The sequence below is a fragment of the Diadema antillarum genome, unplaced genomic scaffold (genome assembly GCF_040938485.1).
Source record: "Diadema antillarum isolate AM-2024a unplaced genomic scaffold, OU_Dant_1.0 seq00000271_RagTag, whole genome shotgun sequence".
NCBI lineage: Eukaryota > Metazoa > Echinodermata > Echinoidea > Diadematoida > Diadematidae > Diadema > Diadema antillarum.
In genome coordinates, this window is record NW_027271306.1 from 245,091 (window position 1) to 269,170 (window position 24,080).

At 41.6% G+C, this 24,080-nt stretch overlaps 1 protein-coding gene across 1 annotated transcript in view; it reads left to right on the forward strand.

Annotated features, from left to right (window-relative positions):
• The window catches only part of LOC139729925 (WD repeat-containing protein 7-like), a 29,322-nt gene extending 16,242 nt beyond the window's left edge, over nucleotides 1–13,080 (forward strand). The window contains exons 12-24 of the mRNA XM_071640842.1: nucleotides 557–728; nucleotides 1,626–1,846; nucleotides 2,242–2,437; nucleotides 3,088–3,962; nucleotides 4,943–5,124; nucleotides 5,497–5,594; nucleotides 6,707–7,069; nucleotides 7,468–7,668; nucleotides 8,028–8,214; nucleotides 8,921–9,191; nucleotides 10,233–10,415; nucleotides 11,932–12,036; nucleotides 12,895–13,080. Coding sequence (XP_071496943.1) covers nucleotides 557–728; nucleotides 1,626–1,846; nucleotides 2,242–2,437; nucleotides 3,088–3,962; nucleotides 4,943–5,124; nucleotides 5,497–5,594; nucleotides 6,707–7,069; nucleotides 7,468–7,668; nucleotides 8,028–8,214; nucleotides 8,921–9,191; nucleotides 10,233–10,415; nucleotides 11,932–12,036; nucleotides 12,895–13,080 — 3,240 coding nt within the window. The remainder of the gene's footprint in view (nucleotides 1–556; nucleotides 729–1,625; nucleotides 1,847–2,241; nucleotides 2,438–3,087; nucleotides 3,963–4,942; nucleotides 5,125–5,496; nucleotides 5,595–6,706; nucleotides 7,070–7,467; nucleotides 7,669–8,027; nucleotides 8,215–8,920; nucleotides 9,192–10,232; nucleotides 10,416–11,931; nucleotides 12,037–12,894) is intronic.
• The last annotated feature ends 11,000 nt before the right edge of the window (nucleotides 13,081–24,080 follow it).

The following is a 24,080-nucleotide window of genomic DNA, read 5'->3' on the forward strand; positions in this document are numbered from 1 at the left end:
TTTTTTTTTTAGCGCGATTTGTGCATCACATCAATCACCACTTCATGAAATTGAGTGCATGTATCCAACGAAACCCGCTGGTCGTGCAATCGATAGCCTTGGTCAGCTCACTATTATTGCGTAATTCTAAAGCCCTCGCCGCTTGGCCGCCGACGCTGACGCGCGCACCATGCTTTGTTTTGTCTTCAATGGGTTCAAGAGCAATGCCTCATTAGCATACACCCTAGCAACGGAGGCGGAGTCTCGATCGGACAAGAACAATAGGTGCGAAACGCAACGCAAAGGCGAGCGTTCGAAAAAAAATGTAACCGAAAAAATTGTCTCAGAAAAACTGTGATTTGGGACACTTGTACTCATTTTTACACGCTGAAAGTTTCTGTACAAACAGATAAAACATCAAAGAATCAAAATCCGTTATAAAAAAATTTCGACCCGAGCAGTGCTTCCCCTTCATTTTCGGCTCATTACGGGAAAACTCCCCGTGCGACTTATGACTCATTTTGTCGGAGCGCCACACATATGCTCTTAATAGTGATCTTAATCTCTGTAATTTCAGAATCTGGCCAGTGACGGAACCCAGGAGAAGCATCTGGTTGTGACAGCCAGCGTCTATATCCCCAGCCAGGGCTGGATTGTCTGTGGGAGGCAGGATGGGAGTATTGCCATCGTTCCTGCTGTGCAGACTGCCATTGCTCAACTCCTTGAAGGCCCTCACACAGCCAGGAGGGGTGAGACCTTCTCCATCATATTTTTTGTTTTTGTTGCGTGTGTGTTTTTGTCTTTGTTCTCTTTTGCTTTTCATTCTCTCAACCTGTTCTGTACAAGATTTTGAAATTCCCATAGATACTATGCAGGACTAATTGGCATTTGGTTATTGAAAGGCAGGTATGGAGGAAGAGGTCTGTATGGAGGACAAGTTAACCATTTACCAGGGTCCCATGGTCTCATTTCATGGAAGATGTTAGGATAACAACTCTTTGTTAGAATGGCAACTTCCCGTAGCAACAGCCAAGCAGGAAGCAGGATTCTTGTCATTACCGTGACACTTGCCATTGCAGCATATAAAGTTGATTTGATTGTAGCGATTTATAAAATGGGGCCATGGTGTTTGTTTCATTGAGGATGTTGGCTCTTATTGCATAGCTCTAAAAATTCAAGTCAGTATCAAGGCAACATCCTCAGTCCTTTAGTGCTTGTTGGTTGTTGTCTGGCTGCTGCCATGGTAGCTGCAGTTGTTGGGAGTTGCAGATGTTGTAACTTGCAACTGTGGAGGGTTCGTTGAGCCAGGGCCTAGAAGGTATTTTGTGAAAGTGTTGCGCATGTGTCATATTCACGGAACTCATGATATATAGGTAGATATACAAATTCACAAATTAAAGTGGTTAAAAATGCAATTCTTTAACTCAGTGCCATCATAGGTCTGACCAATGAGTTTGTGTGTCAAGAAATTTGCTTTTCAGATATCAATGTTTTCTTTTTTCTCTGGTCGAGATTGGATTCCATTACATTATGCTGTCGTTATAGCTACTTCCGATGATTTAGGTCAAAACATTTATGCTTGTAGTTGTCACCAGTCCATTATGCCTAACAACTTGAGCAAATTGTGTGATTTTTGACCATCCTAGGCTGGCCCCCTCATCGCATCCTTCGTGGCCACCAGGGTAAGATCACATGTCTCATGTACCCCAACCAGGAGCACACCCGCTACGACCCCGCCTACCTGGTCTCGGGCGGGGTCGACTTCACCGTCTGCCTCTGGGACATCTTTGCCGGCAGCATGCTGCACACGTTCTGTGTCCATGGTGGGGAGCTCACAAGGATCGTCGTACCACCAGCGGAGTGCAATGTAAGGATTCTGACTCATTCTAGGACAGACTGTGAATACAGCTTGTGTTGATCCTTTGAGCAATCGAAGTCATGGTAGACACCATGTTATTATCAGACCATTTTAGGTATATTTCATGGCATCTGCTCATCAGCAGAAGTTGATGTGCATTTGTAAACTTGAAGACAGTTGGAATAAAGCAGTTAATCATCAAGAATATGTTGATATTGACCATTGCTTTAGTATTGTAATGTGATTCTTCTATTTAAAGTTATCGTAAGTTACATTGATCGGCCTTATTTCTTAACTTCCCCAACAGGCAACTAAACAGAGTTACTTCATTTGAATGGATAATTTTAATCGAAGAGAGGTCTGTATCTCAAATGTATGCTTCTCTCGGCCGTGCATCTTTCCAGGCTCGTGTCCTAACCTGTGTGTGTACTGTGGCCAGTGACCACTCGGTGGCCCTCCTCAGTCTGAGGGACAGGAAGTGCATGCTCCTTGCCAGCCGACACCTGTTCCCCATCAGGCACATCAAGTGGCGGCCGGCGGAGGACTTCCTCATCGTTGGCTTGGAGGACAACAGTGTGTTTGTCTGGCAGATGGAGACGGGTGAGAATGCCGCAATTTTAGTTCGATTGTCTCTTTATGGGAATTTGCTACACAGTACGCACAAGCACAGAGCATGGGTACAAAGGAAAGATTCTTGTTTCTTCACCTTCTCTGACACCGCACTGGTTGCCCTGTCATTTGTGAGTAAAATATTTTCATTCATATGGATGCCAAGAGCATCCGGGTGCTGAATTTGCAAGAAACGGACCCATGACATGCTTTACAAAGATCCTCATTTCACTGTGACCACTGAACCAAATTGAATTTGGTTTTCTGCTAGATGTAGGTAACAAGGTTGGTGTAGTTTCATACTGTGAAATAGCGTTTAGATTGTAGAATTATTTTGAAAGTTTTGAATGCGTAAAGTCAGATTCGAGTGTATTGGGAGACATGCAATATTATGTGTCTGCGATATATGTTTACAACTTGAAGACTATTAGCAAGTATAGGCAACTGGTAATAAGCTTTGGATTCCTTGATTATCGGTACAGAGGTGATCAGCACCAATAACTATTTTACAGTGAGGTGCCTCAGTTTCAATGCTTCTTTCCTTGGAATTCTTTTTTTTTTTTAATCATTTGGATTTTGGTTGAGTATCATATGAAATGACAAATAAGTCTTAGTGAAAGTGATAACTTTCTTGTTTGCAGGTCATCTGGATAGGGTGGCAGAAGGAAGTACAGCTGAAGACATACTTGAAGCATGTGATGCTTCGGGAATCACAACAGAGATGATGCTGACCCCAGCACAGAGCATCGCTCAGGCCTTCCGCCGACGCAGCCTGACGGCCATCAAGAATGCAGCACACCGCACACTCCTGGCTGCCGCCCAGGGCTCCATGCTGAACGTCCCCAACAGCGGGGACATCGCAAACAAGGATCCTTCTCATGCCCTCACCATCCAGGCCATCAAGTCCAACGTGAAGGACCCGGACTTCCACGTCCTCTTCTTCGACGCGGAGAACCTGATCGTGCAGCTGCTAACGGACAAGAATCTGATACCGGGTATCATCAACAGGGGCGCCCAGGGGGAGATGGCTAAGATGGCGGCTCAGATGGCCAAAGCCGGCTCGGGACAATCGCCCAAGCTGTCCCAGAAGGTGGTGGGCTTCATCTCCAAGCACATAGAGAAGCAGATGAGAGACAGCGACTCGGACTCCGACGACATGGGGTCGCTGCGGCCACCAAAGGCCTCCCAGTCGCACACGGGAGCCAGGCGCAAGGGGCCAAAGCACCTGACCCTGGAGTCCAACCACTTGACCCTCGACATCGCCCAGCTGTTCATGTCCTGCCTGCACGCCTGGGGTCTGGACCCAACCCTTGATGACATCTGCGCGCACAAGCTGGGACTGCTGAAGCCTTTCTGTCCCGTCTCCTTTGGTCTGCTGTCTCATGGTGCCCACATGTCTCTCATGCTGCCTGGTTGGCACCACCTGATGGCCCAGGAGGCCACACCAGCCCACTCTCCAGATCCCAGCACCATGTCGGCCAAGGAAGCCCTTGAATTGAAGAAAAGAAGCCACCAGGTGAGCATGATGGCTTTATAATTTCATCCTTTTGGTGCGTGTCTAACAGGATTTCTGCTGTATCATGAAAATAGAACTGATGTTAAATCTTGTCTTTTACCAGCAGTCTTGATATAGTGGACTTGTCAATGTTTTGTTGGAAGGGCGTTTTAACCTTTTGTGTGTAGTGGAATTAGGTGTTCTTTTATAATGTACATGATTGTATTTCATTCTGTCTTTAGATATATATGTTCATAAGGATCATTATGAGTAAAATTTTTTACATCAAGTGATTATCTGTCAAAATTTTTGGAATTCCATGCTGATTTGAAGGTATCGTTGTAAGAAGAAAAAATAGATGTCAAATATGGCAACAGAACAGTGTCAGAATGAATGTAGTTCCACATTTGCATGTGAGGTTGTATACTCAATATCAAGTGCAGCTAGGTACGTGAGCAGTGCTGGAAGAAATTCACTAATGCAAACAATGTTGTTCAAGCATATAACAAACTCATTTTAATATGGATTTAGCCATTTTAAAAGTATATTTTGATAGGCTACGTATTAATAACACCTTACACTTTGTTAGTCTCCACCACTCTGTAGAATAATTTTGACATGTTTCTGTGGTAATCTCAGAGCTGACAACTAATATGTGTTCACAACATTAAAGTACGTTGGGTTTTTTTCTTATAAAAGAATGTGATTTTTAAATTGAAAATGTGTTCTGTTCGGTTTTGAATTTCACCAGGCATGCTAGGTATGTGTAGTTTTCCCCATGATTTAGCTGAAATATATGTACCCCCTTTTTTTTCTTTACTGTGCAGCAGTATTTTTTATGTCTGCAGAGGTTGAAAGTCCTGTAATGTGCTGGAAATATTCCTTTCAGTCCCTACTACTAGCAGCCTTTGAGTAGTTTTGTCTGACAATGTCAGACTAAAAATGGGACAAAGAGAAAATGAGGAAATATTTTACAGCTGGCCCTAATTTTCCCCCTGCAGGAGCCCCCCTCATTGACCACCCCAGACAAACCCAAGCCAGGCTACCTGGGCCACTGGGAGTTGTCTCGGGCAGTCACCACCCAGCACCTCCTGTCTGTCATCTCCGTGGCCAACACGCTCATGGGAATGAACAATGCCAGTTTTGTCATGCTGTCACACCTGCGCAAGCCCAAGGCAAAGAGGTATGGCATGGTACCAACGACCGGATGGCTCGAGTGATTTTAAAGTTTTGTTCTTAAACTGCTCTTGAAAAGGGTGAAAAGATTTGTAAGGTATTTGTGTGTTAAAGAGTAAAAATTCAAGCACTGAAGTGATGCTAGGTAAGGAAATTTTCATCTTTGGTTATAAGATGAAAGGATAACCGTTGAAGCATTCATGTTACCTTTGCAGGCAAAGAATATGATTACTGTGAGATCAATAACATTACATCTTATTGCCAGGCGTGTTAATCTATTTATTGGCATCCCAGAATGTTTTGGAAGGATTGTTCAATATGGAAGGCAATTTTCAATATTGTGTAAAGATTGTTTTATCTTTGACATTGTCACACACAGATCCAGGAGCAAGGGAGGAAGGGATGAGACAGACGGCCAGGAGAATGGAACAGATGACTTGGCTGACCTCACTCCAGAGCAAGCTCAAATCAAGCAAGGTCAGCACAATTATCTTGTCAATATTTCATTTGTTTGTTTTGTTCTGTGAAGATTCTATGCCATGAGTCCACACACAATCCAAGTCAGACAGAAAAATGTATTAGTTTCAGATATGGAAATCTTGTATTGATAGTCATATCTGCAAGAGAGAAGTATGAAGACCCTTAGAAGCTGCATCTGATTGATAACAACAAATGTGACCCTGCACCACAAAACAAACAAAAAGTCGCCAGACATGGAATTTTAGTTAAGGGCAGATTCTAAAAGAGCAGACTCTAAGTTTTAAGATGATGTATAACTCAATTCAAATGGATTCTCCTAACCTATATAAATACTGGAAGGAATGCACACACTCTGGAAAGTGTGAACTGAGAAAAGAGGCTCTAAGTACAGGGTCTATTCAAGTGCTTCATCTTTACTAAGCCGTGTTACCTGTACCGTGAATGGGACAAAAACATGATGTTAACCACTGTAGCACCAACAATTACGGGATTATCAGATAAAGCTGAAATTGAGCATGGTCTATTACCACATTCTGACCATGATAACTCTCAACTTTCAGAGTAGTAGCGTCATCCTTTCAAAAGTTATTTGAGTTGAAAGTGAAGAGGGTGCAAAGGATTTTCAAGAAATGAAAGGGGCCTCTAAGAAAAACCTGATCACAATACTCTACCAAAAAAGGGGTTGTAGAAAAGCTAGTGAAAACCCGCTTTTTCCATTCAATTTATGATCCCAAACTCAAGAATAATGTAGAAGAAGAATAGCTCTTTCAGAAAATATGGAAAACTCAAAACTGACTCAGTTCACCCATTTCACCTTTCTTGAATCCTTGCGTAAAATCAAGGGGTGCAACTTTTTGTTTGTTTTGTGGTGCACGGTCACAAATGGATTTAAAGTGAGTTTTTGTGTTGCACTAGTCATACTCGATATGTCGTTGAATGCATTGATTGCTGTGTCTATTTACATGATCACTCCATCATTAATTCATTAAGTAATGGAGTGGTTTTGTTTGATGATTTATTCGTAAGTATTCCATTCATCAAGTCATGAAGTTTGTCATTTCTTTGAATGTAAATGTTAACCCCGTGGTGAATGCCCTTTGCATTTTCAGGCTGGAGCCTCCTGGCAGCCCTCCACTGCGTCCTCCTGCCCGACCTGCTGGGGAGCGTGCACTACAAGCCCCCTCACCTGGAGATGCTGGCCCGGCGGTGGCAGGACCGGTGTCTGGAGGTGCGCTCTGCCAGCCAGGCCCTCCTGCTCGCCGAGCTCCAGCGCATCGGCACTGACGGGCGGGAGGAGATCATCAACCTCTGGGCGCCCCACCTGCCCCACTACGTGGACTCATCCGTCAGCCTCACGGCCCCCATGCAGACCGGGCAGAGTCCACTGGCCGGCGGGGGGATGGGCAGGGATCACCCGGACTCAGGGAGCAGCGAGAGCTCCGAGGTGGAAAACGAGGAAGAGATTCTATCAGGTGTGCAAAATTGCAAAAGGGATGTCATTCGGAAATGAAGTTCAGTAAGACATGGACGTTTGTAAAACCCTCTTTGCATAATTGGTACTGAGCTAAGAGTCCCCTGTGTGACAGATGTAGAGAGTGAAGAAAAAATTAGCAGTTCTTATTGTTTTCACCTAATTGTTTGTCATTATAGAAAGTTTAATCTGCTGAAGCTTTTTTAGAAAAAAACATAATATTACATTATTGTGCTCCCCAATCATGCATATGTCCTTGATAATCTTTGTTTGATTCCATAAGTCATTTTACCTCTTGAAAGTAAGTAGCTAGACTCCAGATATATATTTCAGTGAATATGATGTATGGATTTATCAATTTTTGTATAATTTCTCTTGTAAACGTCTGCACACATTCAGGTGACTCTCCAATCCGCAAGGTATCATCCTCGTTTGAATCCCGTCGTAAGCAGGCCACTGCCATAGTGATGCTGGGAGTGATGGGGGCACAGTTTGGGGCGGAGATCCAGCCTAGCAGACAGAGGGCGCCGAGTAATGCCAGCAATCGTCCAATCCAGCAGGGCTTTGGGCTCTCCGATTACTCGCTGGCGAGACATACAGGTAGGGATTTTTGTGTAACTTTGTTTCCTCATGGAGGAAGCAGTTGAAGTTGATAAAACATTGGTTATGTTTTTTTGTCATTGGAGGATGACCTAGTAATGTTCAGAAGCATGTTATATATGTGTTTGGCTGTGTATATGTGTGGAGCCCGGGGGAAAGAAAAAAGAAAATCATCTACCAATCACTTCCTTTTAGGAGTAGCCTATTGGAAATGGCTACAAGCCTCACAGTTCTTACTTTTGAATAGATATGATGTGATAGTGTTTTCTTCTTGAGGGTCAGAACAGGCACCTTTGCAGAATTTGTATCAGATTTGTACACATATATTTTTTTTTCAATTTTTTTGACACAAAAACCAGCCCAAGCTCTTGCATTCCTGCTGCTCCAGCCGCCCAGCAACAAGCTGCCCGCCCACACACCCATCCGCAGGGCGGGGATCGACCTGATGGGGCGGGGCTTTACGGTGTGGGAGCCCTTCATAGACGTGTCTGCCGTCCTGCTGGGTCTCCTGGAGCTGTGCTGTGACCCAACCCTCTACTCGGCTTGGTGAGGATCAGGGATGAATGTGTGCTCATGTTATGGCAACGTGATGATGGTGATGATGACAAAGAAGATGGTGATAGTGACGGTGATGCTGATTTAAGGAATGATAAGATTGATGTTTCTATTGATGTTAACAGAGATGTCAAGGAGTTGCAGTGGAGCCAGTGATAATGATGAGGAAGGTGGTAATACAAATGTATATCTACAATTTTGACCATGAGTTGATGATGATAAAAGAAATGATGCAGGTGATATGGTGGTAATGATGATGTTGACTGATAAAAATTGTCCATTTGGTGGTCATTGATATTGATAATGATGATGGGAACAATGATGATTTTGATTATGGATATAGCAGTGTTGATAATAATCTTACAATAAAACAAGAAAGTGCTGCTGGTAGTGGATATCATTAGGATATTTTGAAATTTTTTTAGAATCACTTTGGTTTTCATTTTACTGCGGTAGTATAATTGCTATGAGATGACCAGCACAGCACATATGACATTTGATCATTTTTACCATGTGCTGGTTTTGTATAACTAAGCAGTACGAGAGCGTGAAGTTTGTAATGATGAAATTGCTATGTGATCCTGGTCTAAGAATTAATCTCATGCCAATAAATCCAGATGATGTGTCAACATCAGCTCTATGTAATACTGGATTGTCTGAATGCATTCCATGCCAATGGACATCCCCTTATGTGCAGCATCTCCAGTGGCCTGCCCATCACTCCAGCAGCGGACTCCTGTCGTAGCGCCCACCACGCCCTGTCCCTCATCGCCACGGCACGCCCGGCGACTTTCATCACCACTATGGCCAAGGAGGTGGCCCGGCACCAGGCCATGGCCTCCAACGCCCAGGTGCCGGCCAGCGTGCTCAACACCAGCCCCCTCCAGAAGGCCAAGGCCGAGATCCTCCGCATCATCGAGCTCCTCATTGAGAAGATGCAGAACGACGTCGCCGACCTTTTAGTGGAGGTGACCACTTTGCAGGCATACAGCCTCTGCTTTTGTGAATGATTAATGCAATGTACTCCCATTATGAGGAACACTGTTATAATGAAACTCTCGTTACAACATAGTAAAAATTCAGGTCCCAAAAGTATGATCTATATATCTTCATATACTTTGCTGTTCAGCTATTACAAAATTTTGATATAATGAACGAAATCCGCTGGTCCGGAGGATTTCATTATGATAGATGTGCACTATGCTACAGTAAAAGTAGAAATTTCACAAATTTTGCACAACATGAAAGTGCCACCAAAGTAAAAGCACACAAATTTTTTGCTTACTATATAATATGATATAGTTGATATTAATATTTTGATCCAGCTAGCAGAATTAAAAACATGGGGAATTTATCTTACTTGGCTGAGTGAGAAAATTTCTACTTGTATAGCAACATGCTCCCTTGATGTTGTTTTACTGGAACTATGCTACGAGGAATTGTGAATTGATAAAACTCAGATAATAAAGAGTTGCATGCAGCTGCAGAAAAGGCAGAGCAGCATTGCCATCTGTAAGTTGTGGTGATCATCAAGGGTAAAGACAAATTCAAAATGTTTCCTTGTGTGCCAAGAAGGAATAAAAACAGTTCAATAAGCTCTCCGTTATTGTCCCCTTTAGTTTACTGTTTATTTAGTTTCACTTAGCTTGTTATTTTTTACATAGTTAGTGTTATGATAACTGTTATGGTAATAAGTAATACATGTTCTAATTCATATGTGTGATATTTAAGGACAACTTTGCTTGATAATCTGAAACAGTCAAATATGTCCCAGATTAGGACACAGTCAATAAGTTCTTTTCCTCCAACTTTATGCGTCATTCATTTCTGGTTTAGTTACATATCGAAATCACTGCCTCGCAGTTGTTATATCTTCTTTGAATATGACTGAAAGATTCTAGGTGGAACAGCTTTGATTTTTTTTTAAAGACATCGCCAGAACCGAAGAGATTGACCACTCTACTCGATCCATCCCCATCTCTCCTTTATCTTTCCGACGTCCATCTCAGGTAGTGGACATCGTGGTGTTCTGCCTGGAGATCTCCCAGGTGAAGGCCAAGGGACTGATGGAGGTCTTTCCACTCATCTGCCGCTTCAACATGCTCAGCTACTGCCCCAGCAGCAAGCGGCTGGCCGTGGGCGCCAAGGCAGGAACCATCACCATGTACGACCTCAAGAGTGGCAAGGCGCAGGTCAGTCATCCCACCCCCCCTTCCATCCTTGCTGTACTATCCATGGCATGCTCTTAAATTTCAATGTAGAAAAAGAGGACAATATAAAAGCAGACCTTACAACTAATTCATGCATGAATACAAGCCAAGGTACCTTTGCCCCCTGTGATTTTGCCGGACAGTCTTCGGTTGTTAGAACATTTGGTGTAGAATTGAGATCTAATCAAACTTATATCAATTACTTGTGAGTAGAGTTATGCATGTAGAATTGCCAACTGCTTTAACCCTAACTAGGTCCCCCCCCCCTCGACGTTCCGCGCGATGTATCGCAATCGCAAAAAGCTATCGCCGCGACGTTTCATGACTTTTTTCTTTCAAGTCTCTCGCATCTTTTGACACCAAATTTGCGACGCCTGGGCGCGCGGTTCCGAAATTACGCATAAATATTTGTACGTACATGCATGTCAGACCCAAAATTGCTCAAAAACGTGAATTCATGTACATTTTCAATGCAAACTGTGCTTACAGGCAAATTTCATAAAAGCATGATTATTTTGGTGTTTCATAGATTAAAATCAATGAATAATATATTTTCTTGTTCGGAGCGATGTCGCGGACAAATTTCATCGAAAAAACAATGAAATACATAAGAAATTAAAAAAACCAATAAAATACTTAAGAATTTTTTTCTGATATCACAATTTTTTGTCACATTTGATAAGGACACTAAAAAGAATACACAAAAAATGTGCCTGCTTTGAGCTTTATTTTGTGATTGATACCAAATAGTCTGATTTCATGCATCATTATGCATGAATTAGCATAATTTAGCGTAAATAATAACTTTTTTCAAAAATTAACTTCATGGTATTTTAGATTACATCATAGGCAATGTGTGTACCAATTTTCGCTGCGATCGCGCGGTCGACGGCCGAGATCTGGAGGGGGGGCCTGGGAGGCCTCTCCGGCTCTATCAACTACCTAAATAGCCCGGCCTAGTTAGGGTTAAGAAACCTTGGCAATTCCTTCATATTATGTTGTAAAATACCATAATGCTTGTGTAACAAAGCTGCCTTTCAAGGGATGTCTGTTTGTCCATTTTGTTCTGAAGGGCATTGTATCTATGTGAAAACAAAATGGTGGTTTTTTGTGTTGCATTAAATGTATGATTTTAATAACTGTTCCTCAGCCACACATTCAACTATAGACGAGGTTCCGTGACATGAAATGAGGCGTTGCCTGAGGGGCAAAAACAAATCGCGTGTGAATTAAATGCATAGCTTTAGCGCATGGTACATATACCACATACCAGCTTACCTGACTGGCCTGATAAAATCACAAGCGATGATGGGACATGGAATGTAACGCTTATGCGCTTGCCCACGCATATGGGTGTCCCCATATGCAGCTTTTGCCCCTCACCATGGCTTGATGATGTCATTGAAACCTTGTCCATATCAGAATCAGTGTTTAACTGTGGAAATCACAGAAGAATAATTTCATGTTGTGGCTGTCATTTCATTGAACCCACTCCCAGATACTTTCTGGACACCAGACGGCGGTGACGGCCCTCTCGTTCTCGCCAGACGGAAAACATCTCGCCTCCTACGCCTTTGGCGACACCAAGCTCTGCTTCTGGCAGGTGAGTTATCAAATTGTGATGAGAGAGAGTTAGCCTAGGGTACACAGTTAGGACTTAGGTGTACATGATCTCCAAATGGTGACACCACATTGCTCTTACAACAATTTCTCCAGTCTAATTTTCGTAGGGTTAGAGTTGTTATAGGGTTTTTAGGTTTTGTGTGATATGAGGATTAGGATTAGGGTTAGGGTTATGTTTGTGGGTAGGTTTTATGTTTGGCTTAGTGTGCAAATATTTTATGGGAGTAATTGTCGCAGGAGCAAATGTTATAGAACCTCTCTGAATACCTTGATTAGGTTCAACTTCTTGTTCAGTACTTAATGAAATGAAGTTTGTACCATGAATAACAAAAACCAGAATGCTACAAAAGCAGTATATCCTAAGCCATTTTAAATTCCTTTATGACGGTAACAATTGAGTATACAGTTTTGCAGGGGAAAGAGAGGGTGTATGTATGTGCATGTGTGTGTATGTGGTTCATATCATTGACATGATCAAATTTTCAATGTGATAGCAAACAAACAAACAACAGCCATACAGACCAAGATGTGAATTTACAAACCTTCTCTATGTCTGCCCTGCATGTGGAAACGGAGACCTGCTAGCATCACCCATGCTGTTCTGGATGACAAGACATTTGCTCCTGCGACAGTTGCTCCAGTCTTATTTTCTCCAAGGACTTGCGGTTAGGGTTGTGATAGGGTTTTAGGTTTAGTGTGATGTGAGGATTAAGATTTGGGTAAGGGTGATGTTTGTGGGTGGAATCTATGTTTGGTTTAATATCAGATATTTCACGGGAGCAATCGTCACAGGAGCAAATTTCCTGGAACCACTATTTTTATCATTTTCTCCCACCAGTCCGGAGCCTCCCTTCTCGGAGGTATGATCAGTTCGTCCACCAAGTGCGTCAAGTGCTACATGACCAAGCCCTTCTCAGGAAGCTCCACCGCCAACCAGCTCCGCCAGGTGACCGTGACGTGGCCGCACAGCAAGGCGGCCATTTTGCGCTACATCGACGGCACGATGGACAAGTTCAGCCTGTGATGGGGAAGGATGGCGTTATCTCTGTCCTCCATGGTATTTCCCCCCTCCCCATATATTCGCCTCCCCCCCCCCCCCCCAGCTTTGGCATTGGCTTGGAGATGATGCTAGTCTCATGCAGCTCTTGATCGCTGAGATGATGAACTTTAAAATGACTTGATGTGTACGGAATGTGGAGATGCGGCGTTACATTACACCGCAAGGTTGCTTCAACAACTCAGTGCACTGTGTGGTTGCAGTCTTCCAGAAGGGAAGTGGAAGAAAGATTTAGTCCTTTTGCTGGGAAAACTACTCGTGCTTCATGTTATTCCAGCAGACGAAATGCACATCTGAATTTCAGGGCAGTCTAAGAAAGGTTGCCAGAAGATATCAAATATTTTTAATGATTCTTAACTTTTTTTTAAATCATTATCATAAAGTGTGAAAAAAAAGGACGGCATGTCACAGCATTTTGGCTACAAGATAACAACCATAGCTGAAAACTGTGGCGACGCTGTGTAGAATAATTTTGAGGACAAGAAGGATTTGGCTGTGTCAGAGTACTAGTAGAGATAAAAGGAAGGTAGCTGAAAGGCGCATAGTCCCGGTGGGTATGAGGGCGCAGTTGGATGATACACCGATCACCGTTAGCATTGATGCGAAGATTGCCGAAGTTGAGCTGTTATCATGAGTAAAGCGCGGAGGTGTCGCTAGGTAACATTGCCTTCGTTGTCTTCTCTGCGCATCATGCAGTCAGTAGTGATGCGAGGGTGCGTGCTTATGTGCTTATCACAAAAGAAGTTTGCTAAAGCTGTCATCCCCCTCAGCCTAATCATGAGCCGAACTGTGATCGGACCGCTGACTACAGTGGATCGGACTTCTTCGGACTCAGGGAAATCGTTCAAAGTGTATAAGTGCTACAGAGGAATCGATAGCATGGGTCTCTGTAGGAAACTTGCGCCGTGTGCCCGCGTACGCATTCGACTAAACCACTGGGACCATGTGCCTTTAAGGTATCCTGGATATAATACACAGGAGTGACTCTGATGCATGCATTTTATGTGAAAACAGTAACGATGCACCCCTGCACTGTCAAAGTTTGTGGAGACAGACTCTACAGCTCGAGTGAGGATAGAGAATAATTTGGCGGAAGGCGGGAAAAGTTCATGCATTGGTGTCATCATTTGTTTTTTACATTCCTTTGAAACTCATTGAAGACTTGTCCCTTGTATGCTCGAGCAGATGTCTATGGGAAATGCATGTTATAGCAAAATCTGCTGGTCCTCAAGGGGTTAAGGATAAAATTGAGTGAACTGTCTAGTAGGCCAGGTAGGTACAAATACGTTGGTGGTGGCTGTTGTTGTTGTTGGTCCTGCATTGACCAGATTTGTGCCAAAGGTCAGAATGCTACATGGTACTTGCCCAAAATGCTCAGGACTTTGTAGGATAGTCAGATTTGTGAGGAACACATTGCAGCATGTACATACTAATGCATTACTTACAAATACAAACACACACACACACACACTCACTCACACACATATACACGTAAACACATGAGCATGTGCAATACATGATTGGATCTTTTTTCTTCGCTTTTTCTTGCTTGTATTTCCATGTCAGAGTAAGCATGAAGAAAATGATGGAATATAATGTGCTTTGATGTCTCTGTCCTATTTTTCTTCCCTATGTATTTTCTGTTACAAGATTGTTTGTTGTGAGCTGGATCCATCAAGGCACATTGCTCTGTCCAGGCAATTATCTCTTGACCACACAGAAATATCATATGCATGCAGTGAATACTCATATTACAGGAAAGTGCTGACAAGGGGTGAAAAGTAGATTTTTGTAAAAATTATTAGGAGCAAGTAATGACAAAGAATAAGAGACTTTTCTGCAGCCATAACTTAAACAACTCAGAGTGACGATGATCAATTTACAGAGTACAGACGTACTGTTTGTGGACTGTGTTATAAAGTTCTGTTAACTAGGATGAAATTATGATGTTCATTCCAAATTCTGTGCGGAAGAGATGTTTCCTGCCAATAGAATAAATAAACTGCTTGTATGTCAAACTTTGCCCCAAGCTGTCGATTCTCAGTATTGATACTAGATTGTCTGCAATGTAATGGATGCTGCCATTTGTAATGGTCACAGGACTGTATGTCACTCGATGTTGCGAGAAACTCTATCAAAGAAACTGTACAATAAGATATATGGATAATATAATGTGTGTACAATTTGTATGTGTACATTACAGACATGTATGATACTTCATAGCTGAAAAGAGTAAGTATGAGAATTTATTGGGGGTGGGAACATTTGTGATCCAGTGGCACAAGAAGATAATGAGGTGTGGCCATTGTTCACATTGTGACGTATGTTTCACCACCCACAAAAGTTCATCGCTCTGCAGATGAACAATTTGGCACTCTTTCCGATGTTGTAGATGTGTTTCCATGGCAACCATTGTCTAGTAGTCATGTGTGCTCTGCCCTTTTACTTTGTCATTATAAGATGATTGTGGAGGTAATGCTGCTATTTTTGCCTTTTCTGTTTGTTAGCTGTATGAGTAGTATGGGGTTGTATGTACATGGTTGAGGATTCTAAGATGAAACCAGTCATCTAAACCCAAAGTTGACTATGTTAGCCAAATGTTTGGTGAAGTCGACATTCCACTGTACTATTGATTACTCCGTTCAACTTGTGCATAAGTGTTCTTGAAAATGGTCTTTATCTGTATCCTGCTGAATATGACAAAGGTGTTTTGACTGTATGTGGGAAATCTGTATCTCATTCTATTTCTGTAATTAGTAATGCACCTGGTATATGAAGCGGAATATTGTGAAGAAAATACTGTAAAATGAGGAATGTTCGTGTGCATTTCAATTTCGCGAGAGCCAAGATTCGCGAAAATAAAATGCTCGCGAAAGTTCTTGTCTACACTATATGCATTGAATGTTAGAGGCAACTCACGAAAATTTCATGCCACGAAAAAGACCGTCCGCTCCAGTTGGCGAAACTTTCATGCCGCGAAAAGATCTTGTTTTATAGTATGTAATTTAGGTGTGAATTGGTATGGTGTCTGAAAAGATTAAGTGATGGTTAGAATCATTTCATTTTTAATTACTTTGTACCGTAGGGAGTGGAATCATTAGGCATTGAATTTTGTGCATTGTGTGACAGAATAGCATTTTTATGGGATAATTCAATACTCCGTGGGACACAAAGGAAAATATTGTTGAAATTGGTTTTCACTGTGGCATCAGTATGGTTTAGTGTATTGTCCTTCAGCATTAACACCAATCTCGGACTTTTGAGGTGGATGCTTGAAAAATTTCACTCCAGAAGTTGTGTAGACATTCTCTCTCTTGTTTTATTAGCCATTCATTTTACTAGTAATTATGGAGATGTGACTTTTTATTTGAAGAATAAAGTTTTTACTTTTGACATTGTGCTTTAGATAGGGTCAGTTTTTGTAGCCCTTTCTTTAATTTACAGTTTCCCCTTAATGCTACAGATCCTGTCATTCCTTATCAAATGCCATAAAGAGGTGTTGTGTTGTTGTCTTTTTTTAGGGGGCATCTTTCATTTGTGCTTCAGTGATGGATGCTACTGTTTTGTAACTGCAGGTTAATTGGAGGTGCCTTACGTCAGGCATGTCACCTGTGCTTAATTCATAAAGCTGTACTTCAGACTTTTCTGTCTCATTGAAAATGGATAGAAAAAAAAAATATTGAAAGCACATGAACCCATTCATATTTCTATCCCAATGAAATGAAATCAAACTGATTTTTTTGGTTTTTTGTAACTCTCTGTTTCGACTTGTATTGTTTGTCAATTTGACAGAGACAGATGTATGTAAGAACATAAAGTATAATGTCACTCTTAATCATTAATTAGTGGTCATAAGTGACAATTTCGTGGGGTTTTTTTTTTTTGGTTCTTTTTTAAACAGAGTTAGGGATTGTTGAAGTCAAAATGTGTCATTTGTCTAAGGAGAGCTTTGGTGGTACAGGTCTTGGTAAACCCATGCTCGTCAACAGGTATTTTTATACATTTAAAACTGAAAATGCTGTATGTTTTATTATACTTAGTAAACAGAAACCAAAGAGACAAAGAGGTATACAAAATACTGTACTATGACATATCCCCAACTATGTACAGTTATGAATATATGATTTGACTTTTCTTGTGCAAATGGACTTTTATGCACTTTATCATCTGTTGATTTGAACATGAAAGTACAATGTATATCTGTTTTCTTATGGAGTTTAAGATGACCTGAATACAGAAGAATGATGGAAGGTAAATTTTGTTTGCTGTCTTGCAGAGGTGGTAGGTTGGCCATGTGACAATACTAACAGATGACCTCATGTACAAATGTTAATGAAATTTAAGAGGATGCTGTTTTTGTGAATATTTCCCGGAAGTATAAAACAATAAGTATACATTGAATGGACGTAAAGTACTACTTATGAAGCCTCATATAATATGCGAGTACTATGTGATTTGAGTATAGGATTGTCCAAAAAAAAATTGTATTATGTTTTAGGGCTCTTTTCTAATGATTATGATAATAGGTACAATATAGATGCTGTGTAGGATTATATGAACATGGCAAAATTTGAAATTGTGAATTTGTGAATAACAGGAAAGAGAGAGAAACTGTTCAAATTATATGTATTCCCCCACATAGATGGCATATGTTCCCTCCCTCCAAAGGAAAAAGGAGGTCACACAGTGAGTTCGGCTCACCCATGGGTAACAGACACTAAGTGACGTTTAATGGGACTCGGCCCTTAGCGTTCAGATCTCATGAGTCCAAAAAAATGTCTTTGGAATGCTTACACATGCTATTGACAACCTTTCAATGTTTTTTTGTTTTTTGTTTTTTTAGATAACCAATGAATAGCTGTAGAATTCTTTCTGATCACGTGTTTATATCCTATTTCACTGCAAAACAGAATAATATTATAAAAGTGGTCACCCATGCATTCAGTAGTCCTTCAATTATGCAATTGTGTTGATACGTACAGTCTTAAGGCATTATTAAGCATCGTGCTCATTGATAGACGAAATATTATGCTTTGTGCAATTTTTTCTTTTGTAAGAAACCGTGTAAATGTGAAAAAAGAATATCAACAGGTGTGTATACATTGTATTGAATATATAAAGATATAATTATGTTGCCCCTATATCCATTCTGTTTTTACGTCTCCGTATATGAAGCAATAGCAGTGTGATAATGGTGTCTGTGATGAGGAGAATTGAATGTGGTGGGAGACTTGTTTGAGTGAGGTTGATGCATGATGAATGTGGGTAACTCATATGGTAACTTTCTTTATCTATATCTACCAATATATCCATGTAAACATCTTCATCAACTTTTCACCTATTTGTGTTATGGTCTATCCATTCCCAAGTATTGATTATTTATCTACTACTAGTATCAGTGCATCTACTTTTACCTTGTTTTTGTGTGTATGCCTTACCTGGTATGCATTCTCGTTTGCCTGTACATCCATGTAGCCATCCACCCATCCATTCATTCATCAATTCATTCTTTCATCTACCATCCATTCATTAATTCTTATTCATTCATTTATGTATTCATTCATTCATGCATCCACGCATTCATCCATTTACTTTGGTATCCATCCATCCATTCATTCATCCATCCGTCCATGCTTTCATTCATTTAGTAATCTACTCGTTCATTCTTTCATTGAGTCGTGCGCTCATTCATCTATCCATCCGTCCATTGAATTTTTCATCTTTTCATTTGTTCATCTGTCCATCCATGTGGCTTTCGATTTATCTATGCCTCTTCTAGCTAATAACTGCCGTTACCACTGACATCCTTACTGTGCAAGATATGGCTGATTACATGCTATACGAAGGAGTGGTCCTGAGAGAATTAATGTGCTGTGACACACCCCACGACTCGGCATTCTCAGGGCCTTCTCAATCTGCACTCGTAGCTCTGTAAAATTTTGAAGTTCACTCCCTCATATGAGGGCGATCGCCAGCTGCCTTTGATGACTTGTAGAATACAACAATAATACCCATCAGTGGTCTAGACCGTGGCTTCCGATGCGCTCCCCTTTCAAACTCCTCCTCCTGCTCCCCTACCCTACCTCTCCAACAGGCGTCAAAACATAATAAAGGTGAGAACATGAAGTGTCGGGGGAAAACAAATCCTCGTCCAGGTTTAAAGGGACAGTGTAGTTTTGCTTGAGATGGGGATTCAGATTTTAACTTTTTGCGAGATGATTAGAAACCAACACTGAAATATGAAAGAGCATACAATTCGAAGAGAAACTCAAAGTTAAGATATCACAAAACAAGTATAAGATATCACAACACAAGTATAATATAGGCCTATCACAAAACAAGGTAAAACAAAGTGGTCCTAAAAGGTGAATTCCACCTCTTTGTTTCTGGATATTTCAGCCATTTCAAATCCAATTTTCATCAAATAAACTTCGATTTCCTCTAAGAATTGTTTGCTCTTTCATATCTCATAAGAGGTTTCTCATTATCTCACACACAAAAAGTTAAAAACCTGAAGCCCCATCTCAATCAAAATTATATATCATTCCTTTAAGCCAGTGTCGCAGCAGTGAGAGACAGCTTGTGGTACTAGTATCTCTTCTCAGCGGGAATGGGGGAAGAGCCCGCGGGAGAAGACGTTTGTGTTCCCGCAGCCTGGTCTTCCTTTTCCTCACACGCCGTAGGATGGCGATGGGCATCATCAGCAATAATGGATGATTCGTGTCCACTTAGTCATGTTAGTTATGACTGATTCTTTGGGGGAACATTTAAATGATGAACAAAATACCTGCAAGGCGGAATTCCAAGTTGTGTGTGTGTGTGTGTGTGTGTGTGTGTGTGTGTGTGTGTGTGTGTGTGTGTGTGTGTGTGTGTGTGTGTTTTAATAAAAAAGTCCTGTGATTCTGAAGTAAACCATAAAGAAGCTCGATTTTTGTTGATCGCAATGAGGAGAAGAAATCACACAATCTCGGCTGAAAATGGTTTTAAAGCGAGGTTGCCTTTGCTAAATGATTGGCAAAACGTATTATATACAATGTATATATTTTTATTGTTATTTTTTTTTAATGTGCAGACCAGGGGGAGTCTTGTGAAGTGATGGCGCTTATTTCCTCATCTTTATTGTTAGCCCGCTGGATCCCGACCGTGTATCACCTTTTTTCCTTCTTCTTTGTAAAGTGAAAGTTCCATTATTCTCTTTTTTAAGGGGTGAGGGGGTGGGGAGGGGTCCAATTTTAATGACATTCACAATTCTTCGTTTTGTTTTACACTCATCAGATTCAGCGGAGTAGGTTCCTTTAAGTTTGTATGTACCACACAAAAGTAGAATGTTGCTCCTCGCAATGTATCTACACGTATTGATTGCTAAGAATATTGCCCCGTTCGGCACCGTCAAATACATTCGTGCCGCGTTCGCTGCAGGAGGTCTAATCGTGATCATTGTCTCAACTTTCCCATCGTCTGCCGTTCCGTGAATGATGGGATAGCTGATCGTTTCTGCTCGCATCGCTGTTTGTTCGTTTTGTCACAATCAATGAAAGATCCTTGCTCTGAAGACTGAACAGTGTGTGAGCATGGACCCTAGGCCACAGTCCATGGGTGAAGAGATTTGCAGGAGGCGAGTGGAACTGGGATTCGGTGAAGACGAATTATGATCATTTCTTCTTTTCTTCTTCTGTTTTTGCGCAAAAATCTTGACTTCTTGATCATTGAACATGACCGATCATTGAACACAACCGTTTCCCCTCTCAACTTACTTTACAGCTTATTATTCATGTGTAGTAAAAATGTCGAGAACAGATGAGGATAGATAAGATCGCAAGTGATGTGTCGGACAGATTTCCTTATCCATAGCATAGCGACTCAAAAACTTGGCACCCGACCCTCCAATTTGAAAACGTGATACAGTGATGACAGTCTACTTAACCCACTGAATACAGCAAACCCTTGGGCGGTTGGGGGGGGGGGGGGGGGGGGCTGTACAAGGTCCTTATAGGGATTTCCGAATCTCGTGATGGAACGGGTTACGTCTATTCCGTTTCGTCCACGGTGGCCCCGGGAACAATGGTGTAAACGTGGCATGATAAAACTTCTACCTGTTTTGCGTTACTCTACTCACTAGAGTCAACTCCAAGATGGAAGAACGTTTCACTCACTTGTATGACGCCACTTTGCTATTCCTTCAGAAGTTAGGATAAGGCATGGCGTCGAGATGAGTGTGTCTATTCTGAACTCAAACTCAAACTGCATTTAAAGGAAACCAAAACCGAAATATAGATATGGATTCTGAAAACGGCAGTATTAGTTGAACTCACCAGAGAAAGTTTGAGGAAAATCGGGGATTTCGTTCAGAAGTTATGAATTTTTAAAGTTTCGGTGCCGTCATCGCTGAACAAGGAGACTGCTACAGTTCATGACGTCATTATGGACAAAAATATATAGAAAATAACAGAAAATTCAACATATTTTCACTTTTCTAGCATTATGAAAGAGCACTTTGCTTGCCTCTTTCAGAAAGCAGAGGGAATGACATTCCCCTTAACATGTGTCAGTAGCATGTCGATGGAACGCGTACTTTCCATGAAAAATTAAATTTCGTGGAATTCTCCATATATTTCTTTATATTGTTGTCCACAATGACGTCATGAACTGTAGTAGTGTCCTTATCCAGCAGTGACTGCACTGAAACTTAAAACATTTCAAAAAAACTTCAAATAATATATTCTACTAATAATGTTACTTTCACTCAGTCCAAAGTTATATTCGGGTTTTGGTTTCCTTTAATTCGCACGAGAAATGAAGCAGACGATAAAATGATGTGGACATTGATTTAATCGCTGAACTGTTTTGACAATTACTCTTCTGGGGGCAGTCTGAAACGACTTGGAGCAAGTATTACACCAATTTTCGGTAACCTTTGTATAGATTTGATCATCATGCGATCAGTTTGGAAGCTATTATACCGGACCAGATGTGCTGAATTGTGGAGAGTTGATGCGGGGTGAACGAGTGATTTTCTGGAGTGAAGTTTATCACTCGTCGTGTCTCTACCACCCGGACCACTCATTAGAGAGGCGATAAGTGATGGAAGAAGATGCGGAGTGGATGCAGAGGAGTAAAGAGTGAGAGGGAGCTAGAGATCAGAGAAAGGGGGGGGGGGGCTGAGAGTGTGAGGGAGGGAGAGAACGGTAAAACAGGGAGACAGAGGCAAACGAAGAAGGATAGCGACTGGTAACCATGGATATATTCCATGCTGGAAAAAAATCTCGATTATCTTCCTGGATACCTTTCAAAACATGTCTGCTTACATGTGTTTTCACGCAACTTGCAAAGAGAGAAAGAATCAAAGAGATAGACCACGAATAGACAAGAAAGAAAAAAAAAAAGAGAATGAATGATTTGAGGAGTTCAAAACAAACGGAGTTTTAACAAGGGGGTACTAGGTGAGCCCATTCAGTACCTCCTTGGTTTTACTATCAATAATTCTATTTGTCGAAATTTCTGCAACTGCAATCTCTCCCCTTTGCAAAGTCATCGTCATTGCTAAATCATTGCTAAAACCCTGGAACAATAAGATGGGAAGAATTTGCCTTCCCTGTCTTCAACGCATGTCACAGAAGAAAAATTTGTAAATATTTTACGTTAAAGCGAATGGAAAACTTGTCAGACCAATAATCTGAAACTTTATCTAATTTGATTGAGTGACTGTGACCGATCTTCCTGTTCTGGAAAACGAGTTAAATTTCACAATTCTAAAGTTTGCCTCCGATGCTGTTCTTCTAGCAATGAAACTTTCGCCGTGCTCTTAGTTTGATTTTACTCTGAACTTTTAGTTAACCTTACCATGCAATAGATTTTCGCCTCAAGGCCCACTACAGTTCAACTCCTCGTGACTCCTGCAGTAAATCTCGATACCCCCCCCCCCCAAAAAAAAAACAACAACAACAACTAAAGGGCTTTTTACACTTGTAAATTTTTGCTTAGTCCCGTACCAACGGTGGGGCTAAGGGGGGCCTTAGCCCCACCGTAGGTACGGGACTATCCTTAGCCCACTTTCTGTTTACACTCGTTTTTGCCAAAGTGGGCTAGCCCCACCGATAGTCCGGTACTATCTGGCCCTGCAAAATAGCAGGGTTAGCACCGCAATTGCGGTGCCATGCAAGTAAGTGTAAACAGAACGAAAAAATAATCCTGGGCTAAGCGACGGAGGCGAAGTCCGACCCTCACTGACCAATCAGAAACGAGGTAATCAAGTGCTGCCGGTGCGTGCGTGTACGTGTACAGTACACAGCGTAATCATGAATATTCATGTGGTTTGGAAAGTCCGGGGCTAAGAAATACGAGTGTAAAAAGGTAAGTTTTCTCCTTAGCCCCGGACAAGAGATAATACGGGACTAATTGGCGAGTGTAAAAAGCTGAAAAAAATTGGCACGGGACTAACGATAGTTCTGGGTCAGAGAAAGTCCGGGGTTAAGAAACACAAGTGTAAAAAGGGCTGAAGCAACAGAGCAAGAAGAAATTGAATCGTCTCCCACGCGAGTGAAGGTCGGTCAGCCAGAAAAAGAGGGTCTCATTCCCTGGGATGTGAGCAAGGAGGATGGAGTGGGAACGTCGCAAGGAAGAGGGTGGAAAGAGGATGAGGTTAGGAAGAGGGGAAACATGAAAAACATGGTTTTCCGTCCTGTCGCCATTTATGAACAACTATTCAAATCATTACTACATTTTCAGGAATGAAAAAATGCGTGTCAAATCTGATATTGCACTCTGTTCGATATCTTGGTGCGAAATACAGTAAACGGTTTTTTTTTTTTATTTTCTTTTTTTTTCGCGTTGCACGGTTATTTGATCGAAGACGAAGGAAAGAACAAACCTCGGTGTGAATGGCTGTTCAAGATTATTTGATATTTCGTAATTCACAAGCAAATCTCATCTTCTGCCCATAAAAGAAAGACGTGGATCAATGTCCAATG